We start from the raw sequence: 16,796 nt of genomic DNA on the forward strand, positions 1-16,796 counted from the left end.
GCTTAGTAATCATTTTCCAAACTTTCTTTTATCATTTAAGATTACTTAAAACAAATAAACCTCTGATCATAGTTAAATTAAGTTGTCAACGTGCAACGGTTTAAAAAAAAATCCTGGGAAAAATTCAGACAAATCTATTCACTAAAATGATGTCATGGCAAGTGATTCAGAAATGCACATTGTATCGCACTTCCTTCCAAGCTGTTAAGTGGTTTCTGTTTGGTTGTATTGATATTAGCCTGACTAACTGCAGTAGATGATTGCCATTGCTTTGTCTAAAATGCTAGTAACAAATGTGACTGTAAAATATGTTTAACCTTTAGTACTTGAAGTTCAAGAGCATTTGAGAGTTCTTCTTAAATGGTAGTAATTCTCTTTGCGTCGGAATTGTTGTGGCAGATATTGTAATTTGGAGGTATGGATAGTGATAGTAGTGGCTCCAACTTTTCAGATCAGCCAGTGATGGAAAAGAACTCCTGCATTTATTGCCTACCATTGGCATGTGTTTGTATGCAACATGTTTTCCTGTACTATGAATGCACCTTCTTTGTTCATCAAGTCCTGTAATGGGACTAGAGTCAAGAGCTCTGCCACAAGAGGTATTGGAACTGAAAAAAAATTGACAACTCTATCTTGTGTTAAGTTTGGAAGTGAATTTCACTCAAAATATCAGGAAAGTTTATTATAAATCAATATCTCAAAGATTAGATGTTAACTGCTGCAATTTCTCAAATTACTGGATTTGCCTTCATGCTATAATATTGTTAAACTTAAAGAAAGTGCTTATTCAAGCACAACTTTAAAATTTGGAAGATATTGAGTGACGATTGATTGACTTGAAAAACTGAAATTTGTTGCAAAACAGATTTTACAGATGGCTTGGGACATATTAAGCCATCTGATGTCTTCTAACCAAAGGACTGTCTAATCCTACAGTCCAAACTTGAACAAAAATCTTATAGATGACTACATTTCAAGTGCATATCCAATACTTTTAAGATTGTTTCTGCCCACTGTCCACGGGATAAAAATTTCTTTACATCTTCCCATGTAATTCTTTTCTATCACTTTAATTTGATGTTCCATGGTTACTGACCTCTTTCCTCAGGGAAATTGGTTCTTCATGTTCAGTTTCCAATTTATTCAAAATTTTCCATACCTCCAATTAAATCTCTGTTCTTCTTCCAGAGAAAACTACCTAATTTATACCATTGTATATTTCATCATTGCTAAAATTCTACATTCCTGGCAAGATCCTCCTGAATCTCCTCTGTACCATGCCTAATGTGAGCACATCATTTCTGTAGTGCAATGAGCAGAACCATACATAGTATTATAGCCTAACTAGTGTTTCATGCAATTCTTGTAAAATCTCCTTGCTCTTGTACTTAGTATTTGAACAAATTTCTGAAGTGCTAATTTATATTTTACCTCCATTTTTTTCCAATCATTTATCCACAACAGCAGTTAGGCTGACTAGCTTACAACTATTATCATTTCCTCTTTTTTTGAACAGTAATACATTAGCAGTCCTCCACTATACGCACATACCTAGTGAGCACTAAATTTAAGTGATGGTCAGAGACTGTTATTCGCTGGTTTCATGTAGCAATCTGGGATAGGTTTTTGTCTCTGAATAGTATAGTATCCACTGGTGAAGATGTCAAACCCTTCTAATATTTCCTTTCCCCCTCTCTTTATCCCATCCAGTGTTTCAAATCATTAACTCCAGTGTTGTCTTTGCCCTTTTTATGAAGACAAACACATTATTCATGGAGAATGATGCTTATGTTTTCTATCTCAACATGTTAATTTTTTATCTCTAATTGACCTTTTTCCTGTTCCTTAGTTATTCTCCTGCCCTTTAGGTATCTGTAAAATCTGTGTTTCCAATCATTGTACCTGTCCCTATTTCTTCATGCCTTCTCTTTGCTTGCCTAATTTCAGTTTTAATTTTGCTCCATGCTTTCTATTTTCAAAACATTTTGCTTCATTGAGCTCTAGTATCTGAAATTAATGTTCCTTTTATTTGCTTTATCCTATTCTGTTTGACATCGAAGAAGTTTGGATCATTTTTATTCTCTCCCCCCCCCCCCCCCCCCCCGGAATGTCACTGGCCAATAATCCAGAAACTCCAGATTATGTTCTGAGGTCATGGTTTGGATCCCGTCATAGAAGTTGGTTAAATTTGAATTTGATTTAAAAACCTGGAATTGAAAATGCTATTCCAATGATTACCATGTAACCATTGTTCATTATTGAACCAGATATGTTTTTAAACAAAATGTCTTTTTTAGTGAAGGAAATAAGCCATCCTTACCTTGTCTGGGCTACATGTAACTCCATACCCACAGAAATGTGGACAAACGCTCCAGGGGAAATAGCCCTCACTTATTCAACCTCTCCCAATAGCTCAAATCCTCCAACCCTGGCAACATCTTCATAAATCTTTTCTGAACCCTTTCAAATTTCACAAATCCTTCCAATACGAAGGAGACCAGAATTGCACGCGATATTCCAAAAGTTGCCTAATCAATGTCCTGTACAGCCGCCACATGACCTCCCAACTCGTGTACCCAATATTCTGACCAATGAAGGAAAGCATACCAAACGCCGCCTTCACTATCCTATCTACCTGCGACTCCACTTTCAAGGAGCTATGTACCTGCACTCCAAGGTTTCTTTGTTCAGCAACAGTCTGTAGGACCTTACCATTAAGTGTAGAAGTCCTAAAATTTGCTTTCCCAAAACGCAGCACCTTGCGTTTATCTAAATTAAACTCTATGTGCATCTCAGCCCATTGGCTCATCTGATCAAGATCCCGTTGTAATCTGAGATAACCTTCTTCACTGTCCACTACACCTCCAATTTTGATGTCATTTGCAAACTTACTAATGATACCTCTTATGCTCACATCCAAATCATTTATGTAAATGACAAAAAGTAGTGGACTCAGCACCAATCCTTGAGGCACTCCACTGGTCACAGGCCTCCAATCTGAAAAATAACCCTCCAACACCACCACCCTCTGTCTTCTACCTTTTGAGCCAGTTCTATATCCAAATGGCTAGTTCTCCTTGTATTCCGTGCGATCTAACCTTGCTAATCAGCGTCGCATTGGGAACCTTGTCAAACACCTTAGTGAAGTTCATACAGATCACGTATACTGCTCTGCTCACAACAATCCTCTTTGTTACTTCAAACAAAACTCGATTAAGTTTGTGAGACATGATTTCCCATGGACAAAGCAATGTTGACTATTCCTAATCAATCCTGGTCTTTCAAAATACATGTACATCCTGTCCCTCAGGATTCCACCGACATCAGGCTCACTGGTCTATAGTCTCTGGCTTATCCTTACCACCTTTCTGAAATAGTGGCACCACATTAGCCAGCATCCAGTCTTCTGGCACCTTACCTGTGACTATCGATGATACAAATATATCAGCAAGAGGCCCAGCAATCATTCCCTAGCTTCCCACAAGAGTTCTAGGGTACACCTGATCAGGTCCTGGGGATTTATCCACTTTTATGCGTTTCAAGACATCCAGCACTTCCTCCTCTATTATGGGCATTTTTCAAGGTGTCAATATCTATTCCCTACAGTCTAATCTTCCATGTCCTTTTCCACAGTAAACACTGATGCAAAATACTCATTTAGTATCTGCCTCATCTGCTCCACACAAAGGCCACCTTGCTGGACCCTCTTCTCTCCCTAGTTACCCTTTTGTCATTAATATATTTGTAAAAACCCTTTGGATTCTCCTTAATTCTACTTGCCAAAGCTATCTCATGTCTCCTTTTTGCCCTCTTGGTTTCCCTCTTAAGTATACTCCTACTGTCTTTATACTCTTCTAAGGATTCACTTGATCTATCCTGTCTATACCTGACATATGTTTCCTTCTTTTTCTTAACCAAACCCTCAATTTTTTTAATCATCCAGCATTCTCTATACCTACCAGCCTTCCCTTTCACCCTAACTGGAATATACTTTCCCTAGACTCTCGTTATCTCATTTCTGAAGGCTTCCCATTTGTCAGCCTCCATTTACTTGTGAACATCTGCCCCTTATCAGCTTTTGAAAGTTCTTGCCTAATACCATCAAAATTGGCCTTTCTCCAATTTGGTTTTTCCATCACTATTTTAAAACTAATAGAGTTATGGTCACTGGCCCCACTGACACCTCAGTCACCTGCCCTGCCTTATTTCCCAAGAGAGGTCAAGTTTTGCACCTTCTCTAGTAAGTATGTCCACATACTGAATTAGATAATTTTCTTCTACGTGCTTAACAAATTCTTCTCCATCTAAACCCTTAACACTATGGCAGTCCCAGTCTATGTTTGGAAAGTTAAAATCCCCTACCATAAGTGGAAAGTTTGTGATTTTGATAAGGGATAACATTACATTGTACTGAGGGAGGATATTCCCAAAAAGACATCCAGGCAAGTTATTTGGATGGAACTGAGAAATAAGAAAGGGATGATCACTGTATTGAGATTGTATTATAGACCCCGTAATAGTCATAGGGAAACTGAGAAACAAACTTGTATGGAGATCTCAGCTACCTGTAAGAATAAAAGGGTGGTTATGGGAGGCGATTTTAACTTTCCAAACATAGATTGGGACTGCCATATGCAATCTGTTGACATAAGTAATAACAGATGCTATAAAAGTGTAAATATTAGACCACTATCATGTTTTCAAATAAGGTCAATATGAATTTCCGTTATATATTAAAAATGTGTTCTCATTAATCCATATTTGAAAATATTTCTAAAATTGTTCTTTCTCTTTATAGGCTTTTTGAAAGTGGCATAAATTGGGGCCGTGTGATAGCTCTTTTAGGATTTGGCTATCGAATGGCCATTTATGTCTTCCAGAAGGGTATGAAGGGATTCCTCAGTCAAATTGCAAAATTCATTGCAGAGTTTGTATTAAAAAATAGAATTGCACGATGGATTGCAGCACAAGGAGGCTGGGTAAGTGCACAGCAGTAGGTTGCTGGTTTTCTGATTTCAGTTTTTAGTTAGATGAGGCATTAAGTGCACTGAGCATTTTTTTTGTCTGTAGTGTGGTTCTTTTCATGTTCTTGATGCACTTCAGTAAGTGCCTTTTCCCAAATAATCATTCTTCATGTATGAACCTTGATAGTTGTGTCAAAAGGTACTTCATATCCTAATTTACTCCAGTTTTCCTAATAGCGACGCAAACAGCCCTTCCCCACCCTTTTCCAGCTTTGACACACAAATTCTGAAGCCTATTTTAAGAATCGTTGTTAGTTAAGCAATATTGATCTTAAGAACTTGGGTATCTATACATATCAGTTACTCATTTAAAAAGCTGTCAGCTCTTGAGAAAATAAATTTTTCTGTTTTTAAAGAGGAAAGATTTTTTTGACACCTGAATCTTTTCAATTTGGTTAGAAACTGACTGCTTAAGATTAAAGGGTAAAGAATTTTCCAGATTCATTCCTTTTTTAAGATTAAGTCACTGTTAAGTATGCTTGGATGTCTATTTATGCACTCCTAAGTTTTTAAAGAAAACTGAGAATTCTAGTCGTTCATATTTTTTTGTTAAATGCATGATATAAATGCAAATTGTAATTTGTGGGTTTGACTGTTATACCTGAAATATAAAGGTGATAAAGTGTTTTGACAGACCAATTCTCATTCTTTTTCTTGAAGTCTCCTTAGTGAAATTGAAACTGAAAAGCTAGGTTTCTGGGTGGAATTTCTTAATTGGAGTTGCCAAGTGTGTCATACATCTTCTGAAGTGCATCTCTCATAGGTTTCAGGGAAATTAGAAATTGTGGTCAAGACAGGAATATAGTGTGGCTGTAATACCAGCTTCATAGACTGAAGCCTAATAAAATGTGAACCATCCTGACATGCAGAAGAGCTGGCTGTGGTTTCTTTTAAACAGCAGTCAACTTCGGCCTAGGTTATCACTAGTAGTTAACTGAACTGAACTCTGGGAAAGCAATGCCATTTGGACAGTTGTGCAATGAGTATGGAGAGTTCTACTGAAGTATGCCTTGTTAGTTCTGTCATTTAGAATTCTGGAGTAAAGCTGCTGTCAAAGGCTGCTAATGATTAAATTACATGAGGGAAGGACGAATTGAACTTTTAGGAGAGAGAGCAGAGAAGGACTTTGACTGTATGTGGTACCACTTGTATATTAAGAGGCCTGGCTGAAAAACCCAAGATTTACCTTTTTGTGTTGGGTATTAAAGTTTGGTTTTGGTTTATTTAGCTAAATACAATTGGCCTGATAATTTAGCCACAAGTTGCAATGGTTTTGAACGAACAAAATTTACTCTACAGAGGTACAATAGTAAAACAATTACATCTTTTCAACTTGTACCCTGACCTCCAGAATTAACAAAAGGTAAAAATGGATAACAAAAACTATTGTTAAATACCCTACAGAGTATGTTATATAGCAAATGTAGTCAACATAGATCCCTTGGATTTCTCAGCACACTGGGCCATCGTCTCATTAACAGATTACGTGGGATTACAGTCCTGCACTTTTTTGATTTGGAATTCCCTCGAGCTGCTCTGTCGTGGACTGCTTCATCATTAGGTGGTTCTTGTCTTTTCCTGTGACATCACTCCTTGCTCTGGAAACTGCTGTCCAGTGCCTACTCACTGGCACAATTACAGGTTGTCAGCAGATGGCTACCTTCACTAAGCTAGTACTGTCCTCTAGGTTTCCCCTAGCTTTCGTCATTATTTGCCATGCCAACTAAATACCACTTGTGACTTTTCTCCTCTGTCACCTCTACTAAGCTATTCATGGCAAGTTGACCGATTCAGTTGGCTTCACAGACATGCTGCTGTTCCGACCACAGATATCTTCCAAGTTCCCGTGGCTTTTTCTAACCTCAATGTTCACCTGCACCTTTTTAGCTTGAGGGACTTCTGATTCCAGCTGCTCAAAGCCTGCAACAGCTGCACATTTTTCAGGATGGAACCCCTTCTCGCTTCAGTTGACCATCAAACTCTGCTCTTTCTCCTATGTCATTACTACAGGGAAGCTATCAATAGGCTTCTTGGAGTTCTTCCTGAATTCCAACCATTCAGAGCTACTGTCCTTCAGCCTCTATCTCAGCAGCATTTCTTCTGAGTCATTAACCTATCAGGGGACTCCTCTTTTATGGTTGTCCCATGTCCATGACTAGGCTTTTGCATTTGTTCCAGTCCTGTGGTCAGGTTTTTGCATGCTCCACAACCCTGCAAGAAAACACCTGATGACCGAGATGGATAGGTCCTTTCATTGGTTAAAAAAACACTGAGCAGAATACAGATGGATTTTCCTGCTTTGCATATGTATAAGCATGCCCAGGGTCTGAAATCCAGTGAATTCATAACATGTCTTTTGGTGATTTTCGTTTGTTGCAGTGAAAGTTATTTCTTGTTCACTTCCATTGGGATCATTTGGGAAGTTTGTTTTTTTGTTATTGGTCTCCATGGCTTTCTAGAATAAGTCAAAACTTAAATATTAGTTAAGTTGTTCATCTGTTAGTTGTCCTGCACATTCCATTAATGCTAGGTTCCTATGCATGTTTCAAGTGCTGTGCTTACATAGAGAATGGGTGAATGGAATAAGCTATCAAACCAGGTCCTTTGGATGAGAAGTTAACATGTTTAATTTTTTTGTCAGGTTCTGATGGCCTTTTTGCAATAGTATATTTTTGTTCGTTGCAGTTCACTTTTCTTAAGTTTTGTTGACCCATGTTTTCTGATAACAATTTTTGAAGTGTTGGTGGAAGTTGTGCGTCGTCACCCTACAGAATCCACACTGTAACTGACTTGGAAATTGGCTGGAAAATTGAACATGGCAATGGGTAATCCCTCTGAGCTTTGAGCCAACCAAACTTATTCATTTAAATCTGAGAATTTGAAAGGCTCCACTGCAGTTGAAGAAATAATTACTCTTGAAAAGTTAAACAACTTAAATATCTAGTCTAAATCCTGAGTAATTATTCAATGTCTCCAGCACTGTCTCCAGCACTGCCTCCACTACCCTGGGGACTAACTCTTCTCCGTTCTCCATACCTGGCAACCTTTTCCATTATTCTGCTGTCCGATCTGGTGTCCCCAAAACTACTCCCCGACGACCTGATATTTCCTACCAGCTCTGACCTATTCTATACACTCCATCATTTACCTGGCACCTTGGCTGCCATATGCCTTGGTGCCTTGCCTTCACCCTTGCCTTGTGTACTTAAACAATTAGGAGAAAGTGAGGACTGCAGATGCTGGAGATCAGAATCAAAGGGTGTGTTGCTGGAAAAGCACAGCTGGTCAGGCAGCATCTGAGGAGCAGGTGAATCGACATTTCGAGCATAAGCTCTTCATCAGGAATGAGCCCTCATTCCTGATGAAGAGCTTATGCTCGAAACGTCAATTCTCCTGCTCCTCGGATGCTGCCTGACTGGCTGCGCGTTTCCAGCACCTCACTCTTTGATTTATACTTAGACAATTGGCAGCTTCTGACAATGGGTGTTTGTGATGCTGGAGTATTAAATTTCAGAATCTGGCAACTGACTGGTGTGCAAAAAGTGCACGTGTTTCCCTTCCCCCAGCTATTTTACATGATAGTGGCCTGTCAAACTGCAAGTATGGCTCTGTATTTCTGAACAAGCCCTGATTAGAACCTCCTGCTAGAAATTTAAAAGTCTTTGGTTTGTAAAGGTGAGGGAGTGAAATGGCAATCTGCATGACTTTGGGCCCGATTTTCCAAGAGGCGTTGTTTGTTTTCATTGTGAGCAAAATGTGTCCCATGTGCCCTGCCCAGTTTAGTTCAGAATTTATCCTGCTGGAGTTCTTGATCTCTAAGTTGTCTTCAAAGTTTGTGAGAAGATTTGTAGCTCGGGTCCTCATTGCTGTGGTTCTGTTCGCCAAGCTGGAAGTTTTTGTTGCAAACGTTTCGTCCCCTGTCTAGGTGACATCCTCAGTGCTTGGGAGCCTCCTGTGAAGCGCTTCTGTGGTGTTTCCTCCAGCATTTATAGTGGCCTGTCCCTGCCGCTTCCGGTTGTCAGTTTCAGCTGTCCGCTGTAGTGGCCGGTATATTGGGTCCAGGTCTATGTGTTTGTTGATGGAGTTTGTGGATGAGTGCCATGCTTCTATGAATTCCCTGGCTGTTCTTTGTTTGGCTTGTCCTATAATGGTAGTGTTGTCCCAGTCGAATTCATGTTGCTTGTCGTCTGCGTATGTGGCTACTAGGGATATCTGGTCGTGTCTTTTCGTGGCTAGTTGATGTTCGTGGATGCGGATTGTTAGCTGTCTTCCTGTTTGTCCTATGTAGTGTTTTGTGCAGTCCTTGCATGGGATTTTGTACACTACATTAGTTTTGCTCATGCTGGGTATCGGGTTCTTCGTTCTGGTGAGTTGTTGTCTGAGTGTGGCTGTTGGTTTGTGTGCTGTTATAAGTCTAGTGGTCGCAGTAGTCTGGCTGTCATTTCAGAGATGTTCTTGATGTATGGTAGTGTGGCTAGTCCTTTGGGTTGCGGCATGTCCTCGTTCCGTTGTCTTTCCCTTAGGCATCTGTTGATGAAATTGCAAGGATATCCGTTTTTGGCGAATACCTTGTATACCTTACCACAAATTCAACCCAAACTCTGGGTCAGATACGTTGATGACACCTTTGTAATCATTAAAAACACGGAAATAGAGAAAACACACCGGATCATCAACTCCACACTCACAGGAATCCGCTTCACGAGAGAGGAAGAAAAGGACAATCAACTCCCATTCCTAGACGTGAGGGTACAGAGAACACCAAACGGAGAATTCACCACTAAGGTAGACAGGAAAGACACACACACAGACCAAGTCCTGAACTATGAAAGCAACCACCCCAATACACACAAATGAAGTTGCATCAAGACACTATTCAAAAGGGCCACAACACACTGCAGCACACCAGAACTGCAAAAATAGAAAGAGGAACACCTATACAAGGTATTCGCCAAAAACTGATATCCACGCAATTTCATCAACAGATGCCTAAGGGAAAGACAACGGAACGAGGACATGCCGCAACCCAAAGGACTAGCCACATTACCATACATCAAGAACATCTCTGAAATGACAGCCAGACTACTGCGACCACTAGGACTTATAACAGCACACAAACCAACAGCCACACTCAGACAACAACTCACCAGAACGAAGGACCCGATACCCAGCATGAGCAAAACTAACGTAGTGTACAAAATCCCATGCAAGGACTGCACAAAACACGATATGCGACAAACAGGAAGACAGCTAACGATCTGCATCCACGATGCGACAAACAGGAAGACAGCTAACGATCTGCATCCACGAACATCAACTAGCCACAAAACGACATGACCAGCTATCCCTAGTAGCCGCACACGCAGACGACAAGCAACATGAATTTGACTGGGACAACACCACCATTATAGGGCAAGCCAAACAAAGAACAGCCAGGGAATTCCTAGAAGCATGGCATTCATCCACAAACTCCATTAACAAACACATCGACCTGGACCCAATATACCGGCCACTACAGCGGACAGCTGATACTGACAACCAGAAGCGGCAGGGACAGGCCACTATAAATGCTGGAGGAAACACCACAGAAGCGCTTCACAGGAGGCTCCCAAGCACTGAGGATGTCACCTAGACAGGGGACGAAACGTTTGCAACAAAAACTTCCAGCTCGGCGAACAGAACTACAGCTCTAAGTTGTCTTTTGTGGTGTTATGGAAACTTATTCTATACTATCTCGTCTCCTGCCTCTATTTAAAAAAACATCAGTACAAATTCTGTAAAAGGCTATCTATTTAATGTATATTCTTTTCTTTCAACAGGTTGCAGCTCTGGAATTGGATAATATCTATATCAAATGGATGCTTGGGATTCTGGCTATAGTTTTGATTGGTGTATTTGTGGTCCACAAGTTTTACAAATCTTAGTAGGAGGATATTCGCTGGAGCAGGCCTCTAGCCCTGGACTGTAAAAAATAGAGATTCTTTTAGCAGCAGTTTACGTCTACGTAATTGTGAAGACTTTGCTACTGATAATGAATGGGAGATACTTAACCAGAAAACTCAACTGCTATCAAATTGCCAAATTCATTATGAAAGGATATTGATTCTCAGACTGATTTTGTGCAGGACAGTTTTAAGTTCAGCCACACTCCTCCACGTTGTAAATTTGTAACTTGCTTTAAGGCCATGCTGGCAAACTACCCTGGTTTTCATCTCCTCTTCTGAATCTTGTTCCTGTAGGAACAGCATTGGATGCTGAGACACAAACTATGACCAATAAATGGTGTATTACAATTGTTTAAAGATTGAAAAATGTGATGAATGGAAATTTTAGCCGTTATTTAGCAATTCAAAGGCAAATTACTCCATTCGTTTTTTTTTGTATGCATGAAGAGTTTGTTTTTTAGCAGAACGGATTGTTCCTTGCTTAACACTTGAAGATGATCTTTGGGGCTCTCACTAAGAGCACTTACATACTATCCTTTCCAAAATACTTCTCACTGATGCACTTTTTGTATGACTCCTGTACTGTACATGAATTGTTGCACTTGAGGAGACAATCCATAGTGTACACAGCAGAAATCAAATTCAGCTTTCAAAAATGACTAAGAATGCAGCTGTTGCTAAACTTAGAAGTCTTTGTCTTTCGTAGAATTGTATGTACAGGTGTCTCTGGCATCAGAATTGTGTGCCTCCAGCAATGTCTGTTATGAATTAGGTATGTGTAATATGGTTTGAAATTGCATAGTATTTCAGGAGTAATAACAGTCTGAATGTCTGAAGACTGATGAATGGTGCTGCTGAGATTAAAGTCTGTGACCTTAAAGGCTGTGTGTATGAAATCTGGGGGCCAGGGGTTGCTAAGATAAATTCTAAGTTTTTTTTTAGTAAGTACCTCTGCATGATATGTTTTTATGCAGATTTGAGACTTTGATTTAAGATATTATAATGTAAAGGGAGAACTATAACCTGTGGGCTTTGAACAGTTGATATTGCAACAATTTTCATTACTAACATTTGAATAGTCCTTGTGGTCTTACACTTTATCATTAGGAGCTTATCAAATAAAAAGCACAGTTGCAAAGGGAAGGCAGCTTTCATTTTGGGCTGACAGGAGGGGAGAAAAGTAGCATAGCAGAATGCAGATTGAAATGTTCATAGTTTGTGGTGTGGATGAAGCTGTACCAAGGAACAAAAACTATATTATAATTAGATATAGGACTGAGAAAACAAAATTTGGAACAGAGAACTCCAAGGGATAAAAATGATCTGGGCTGAAGTGCTCAGAAATTGAAAGTTAAAATGAGGTAAATGATATGAATAAAGTTTAGATTAATTTCAATAATAATCAGCTTTCAAAATTAAAGATTGGAAATTAATTTTGAAAATCTACTTGACAATATCTGTTGGAAACTCAGCAACCTGTTCAATAATAGTTCCAAAGTGTTTCTGATCCTGGAAGTTACTTACTAAGTTTAGAATTTGGTTAGATTTTGCATTAGTTTATATGCAGCTTAGGTCTGAGCTGTGTTATAGAGTTTTTTTTTACATTCTCAATGTTGTGAGTAATCCTGCATTTTCAAAATGCAGGTTTATTCTGACAAATTTGTTTCACTTGAAGGATGATCTTCGTGGGTAATCGAGAAAGAGCAATCTATAGCTTAATCTTGGAACTAGTATTTGATCTCTCCAAATTTTCCTGTTGTGGAATAGTAACATGTAATAGCATGTTGCACTCCTTTAGTTCCTAGAATGTTTTTTATTAAAATAAATCATTTGAAACCTCATACCAGCAGCTGTGTATTCTAGTGTAGTTGTCTCTGTTTGAACACTGTGTACATGGCAAGGTTTATGGCTGCTTTGATCAAAACACTATATATAATCCAAGCCTATAGATGTGGAGTACTGTTTGAACAACCAAGACGACAAAGAAATGGAATTTCCCTGATATAAGGCACTTACTGTTATCTATCAAGAAATCATTTCAATTGATTGAAAATCTATTTCTCCAAAACTATTTGATTCTTATATTTAATCTAATTTTTCATCATGCTCCAAGTAGCAACTGTGACCTCTGACATAGCTCCAGTTATATCTGTGGCATCTTTGAAAGCTGTGACATTAGCTGCTGACACCAGAAATTTTGCTGTTCTCTTGGGGTACTTTTTTAAAAGATCTGTTTACTAATGATTAAGCAGTGATGCCTCTGTTTTAATAGCCATGCTGTCGATTGTCATAAAACCAGTCGGTAACATTTGGTTTCTCAATTTATACTTGAAGTAGTAGCCTCCACATTTGCCCTATTGGGAGGAAGTGAGGTCTTTTTAGCTCCTTGAATTACCTTAATAATTAAGTGTCTTCTGATGTGCCACAAAACTGTGGAGACTAGAGGTCCAGAGTTCCTTTTGTAGCCTGTTGGTCTGTGCTAGATTAATTTGGTATAATGTTTAACCCTTACCCATCATGTAAATATTCTCTCTGCCTCTCATCTCGCACATTAATGTTTATGGACTCATTTTTGTAACAACTGAATAAATAGTTCGCATAATCTTGTAGAGAAAAATTGGAAAATACATTTTTACCAATTATGAGGCATCTTTTGAAACAGAATGTCAAACTTAGCTTTTCAGGAATGCTAGTTCTTTACCTGGACAAAGTTCTGGTTATTTTTGTTTGGTCATGGAGTGTTTCCTTGGCTATAAATTTCAGTACTATAGAGTTTTAAATTCCATTCAAAATCTAATGTTTCCAGAGTGAAAAAGAAAGACATTACACAGACAATCTTATGGTGTTAAATGATCAGGTAAACTGTGACTTTTCTGATTTCCTAATAAATTAATGTAGCTGAATATTTCAGTTTACTGAATTTTGATGTTAAACAAAACATACGTTAGGCATTTATTGCAGTGTGATTCCAACAGAGGTAGTCTATATTATAGCTGAGCACTCTGTTTTACTGACCTGCTCAGTGGATTTCAACATTGGCTGGACTACACTAGAAAGCCTTGGGTCCCATTAATGTGCTGAACTAACTGATCTCTGGCAAGCCAGTAACAAAGATATTGCCATCTGATACTGTGTCTTTTGGTTTGAGAATTGATCAGCTGCATTCATATGCCTGGGCAGATCCAGCTTGAACTTAGGCAGACTGTAGATCCACTTCTAGTTCCACCCATTTCCCATAACTGTCAAATAGCTTGCTAATGCCTGTAAAGCATAATATTCCAAAATTGCTTAATGTCTGTCTCAGATCCCACTCTGTTGTATGTGATGTGAATGACTTTGAACAGATTTCAAAAGATTTTAATCAAAACTCATGAAGCAAGGTGTAAAGTTTTATAGTGGGACCATCTAGCTAAAGGTAACAGCTTGAAATGTTGCCTCTAATATTAAAATTTCAGATTATTGGCTCTTTAAAAATGTGATACATATTTCTGTTGTTTTCATGAATGATCTAGGCTTGAATTTTTTTTGTCTAAAACATAAGCACCAATTGCAATGCCACGTTCTTCTCTCAAAGACTTTGTGACTTGCGATAAATAACAACTGTAATTGACTTTGACATACAGACAGGCTTGCTTTATGTAGGGTGATCCCGATCAAAAACCTAGGTTTTAACAAGAATTATGAAATGTGGTTTTCCATTAAATTATAATAGTTTTTCAGGGGACTTGTTTTTAAAAAAATACTCATTAGGTTCACTGGATTAAAATTAGATCCCTTTGTAGGCTGACAAAGGGAATGGCATCAGCTTTTCTGAGACCTTGTTCTTTTCTGGAGGGCTTGGAACCAACTGGAAATCTTTGATTTACCAGTTTAATTGTGCTAAGTGTAGTTTTTCCTTTTAGGACTGCATAAACACTGATCCCTAGCAGTAAAATATGCTGGAAACTTGCTCCAAGCTTCTGTCTGGTGTACAAAGGCATCATTTAAAAATGTGATGATAACGGCCATCTAAATTTATTTTTATCTTGTTTCTTTTTGGTTCTCTTCATGAAATGTTTCCATTAATGTAGTACAATTTAAATCTGATTATTTTCAATGTTCCTCAACTTGCATTGCACAGTGGCTGTTTGGACAATCTTCCCCTTCCTCAGCTGGAAAAAAAGTGCAAATTAATTTACACATAATATTTCTGCTGTGGTGGTTTTTGGGCAGGACCAAAAGATTCAAATAGAAATAATCATTTAGGAAAAACATGAAGCTATTGCATTTGGCTTAATGTTTTTTGGATAAGATGTTTCTCCCCCTACATATTTGTTAGAAGGTTAAAGAAGCAGATTTACTTCAATCCTTATTTTGCTTCTGTAGGTATAGATTATATTGTATTGCTGGCCCAGTAGAAATATTGACCAAAGTGACAATCGTGGGCGGCTCTTGTAATGAGCCAGAAAGGTGTATTATTTCAGTTTTTCTGAAAACACCTGCCTTCATTTTGCACAGTTACAGTTAGTATCATGGTATGCCACAATATAATGCATTATTTGTATGTAGCACTAATATTACGTTGTATTGTTGTGAAAAACTCTAGCTTTTTTTATACTTTACGTTCTGCTGGTCTAATATGAGTAAAAGTGAACTAACCGATGTATTTTTCTTACTAAAGGTTACTTGCAACCTTTGAGTAGCTAGCAACTTTTGAAATTTCCTTAAAATATCCCTTTTAAACTTAAGAATGCATGTGATGTTGCATGAGGATGTTCTCTTAATCTAATGTGAATTAAAACTGAACAACTGTGATGCTTTTTTTACTCATTCCTTGTTGCTTTGTGTTGGAGAAGAAAGAAGCAAGTGGCAGTTGTATATTTGTGCAGGAAATAAAGCCATGCATCTGCAACAGTGCTGTGTTTTTTTTGAACTTGAAAAATTTCCATATAGTCATAAGACAATTGGTGCTAACATGTAATTTCTGTGAAGACCTGCACTCGGAATGTCATCTTGCACCCCAAACTCTATCTGTACCAGGGCTAAGCAATAGATGAAGCAGAGTTGCATGAAAATCTACAACAATCAAAAATGACAAAATAGGAACAAAAAATTGGAAAGTGCATTGTTGTGTAATCCTTCCCTGAAGAGACTGTTTAGTCTGGTTGATGCACGGACACACTGCTGAATTCTCCTCTTTCTCCCACCCAACGCGCGGGCCCCCCCCCCCCCCCCCCCCCCACTCCCACTTCTTTATTTCTTTTGTGACTTTTGCGGTTATTCTGTCAAATTGAAAACAATACAGGCTGTTCGCGTTTTCTACCGTTGCCTTGGACCACTTGTAATTTCTACTGTTTCTAACAGCCCTTAATGAAGTATTTACACTGAGAAATACATTTATGGTTAATTGACTTCAAAATGAATGCATCATACAATGTAACATCTTGACTGACTAATAAGAAGCCTCCTTACAGAATTGTTTTTTGGTGAACCACATAATCTGAAGTTTGTATTAAGATACAATAAAGGTTATGTATTTTGTATTTTAAAAAATTAGGTTGTTTTCTGTGTGTGACATTGAGCATAAAATTAGAAAGATGCACCAGTCCATTAAGGCATAATCATAAATGCCATTGGTGTCATTCCTTTTTTTTCCTTTCTTGTTTTGTTTCTTCATTTCTGTGTTGTATCAAAGTTCACCTTTTCTGCAGCGACGGAAGGCTGTTGCGAGGGCATGTGGCAGCAGCATGGCGGATGAGGATAGCCATAGCAGCCCATGTCTTTATCGAAGGCGTCATTGTCAGTGGGTCTGGTTAGTTTCTCCTGGCAGCGGTTTCAGGAGTGGCAG

At 38.6% G+C, this 16,796-nt stretch overlaps 1 protein-coding gene across 4 annotated transcripts in view; it reads left to right on the plus strand.

The window, feature by feature from the left end:
- The window catches only part of LOC122563274 (bcl-2 homologous antagonist/killer-like), a 60,804-nt gene extending 44,309 nt beyond the window's left edge, over positions 1-16,495 (plus strand). For all 4 annotated transcript variants that reach the window (XM_043716961.1, XM_043716959.1, XM_043716957.1 and 1 more), the window contains exons 5-6: positions 4,799-4,979; positions 10,844-16,495. In XM_043716961.1, the coding sequence (XP_043572896.1) occupies positions 4,799-4,979; positions 10,844-10,948 (286 nt within the window). In that variant the 3' untranslated portion in view covers positions 10,949-16,495. The remainder of the gene's footprint in view (positions 1-4,798; positions 4,980-10,843) is intronic.
- Positions 16,496-16,796: the final 301 nt, after the last annotated feature.

Source organism: Chiloscyllium plagiosum, chromosome 26, assembly GCF_004010195.1.
Source record: "Chiloscyllium plagiosum isolate BGI_BamShark_2017 chromosome 26, ASM401019v2, whole genome shotgun sequence".
NCBI classification, from domain to species: domain Eukaryota; kingdom Metazoa; phylum Chordata; class Chondrichthyes; order Orectolobiformes; family Hemiscylliidae; genus Chiloscyllium; species Chiloscyllium plagiosum.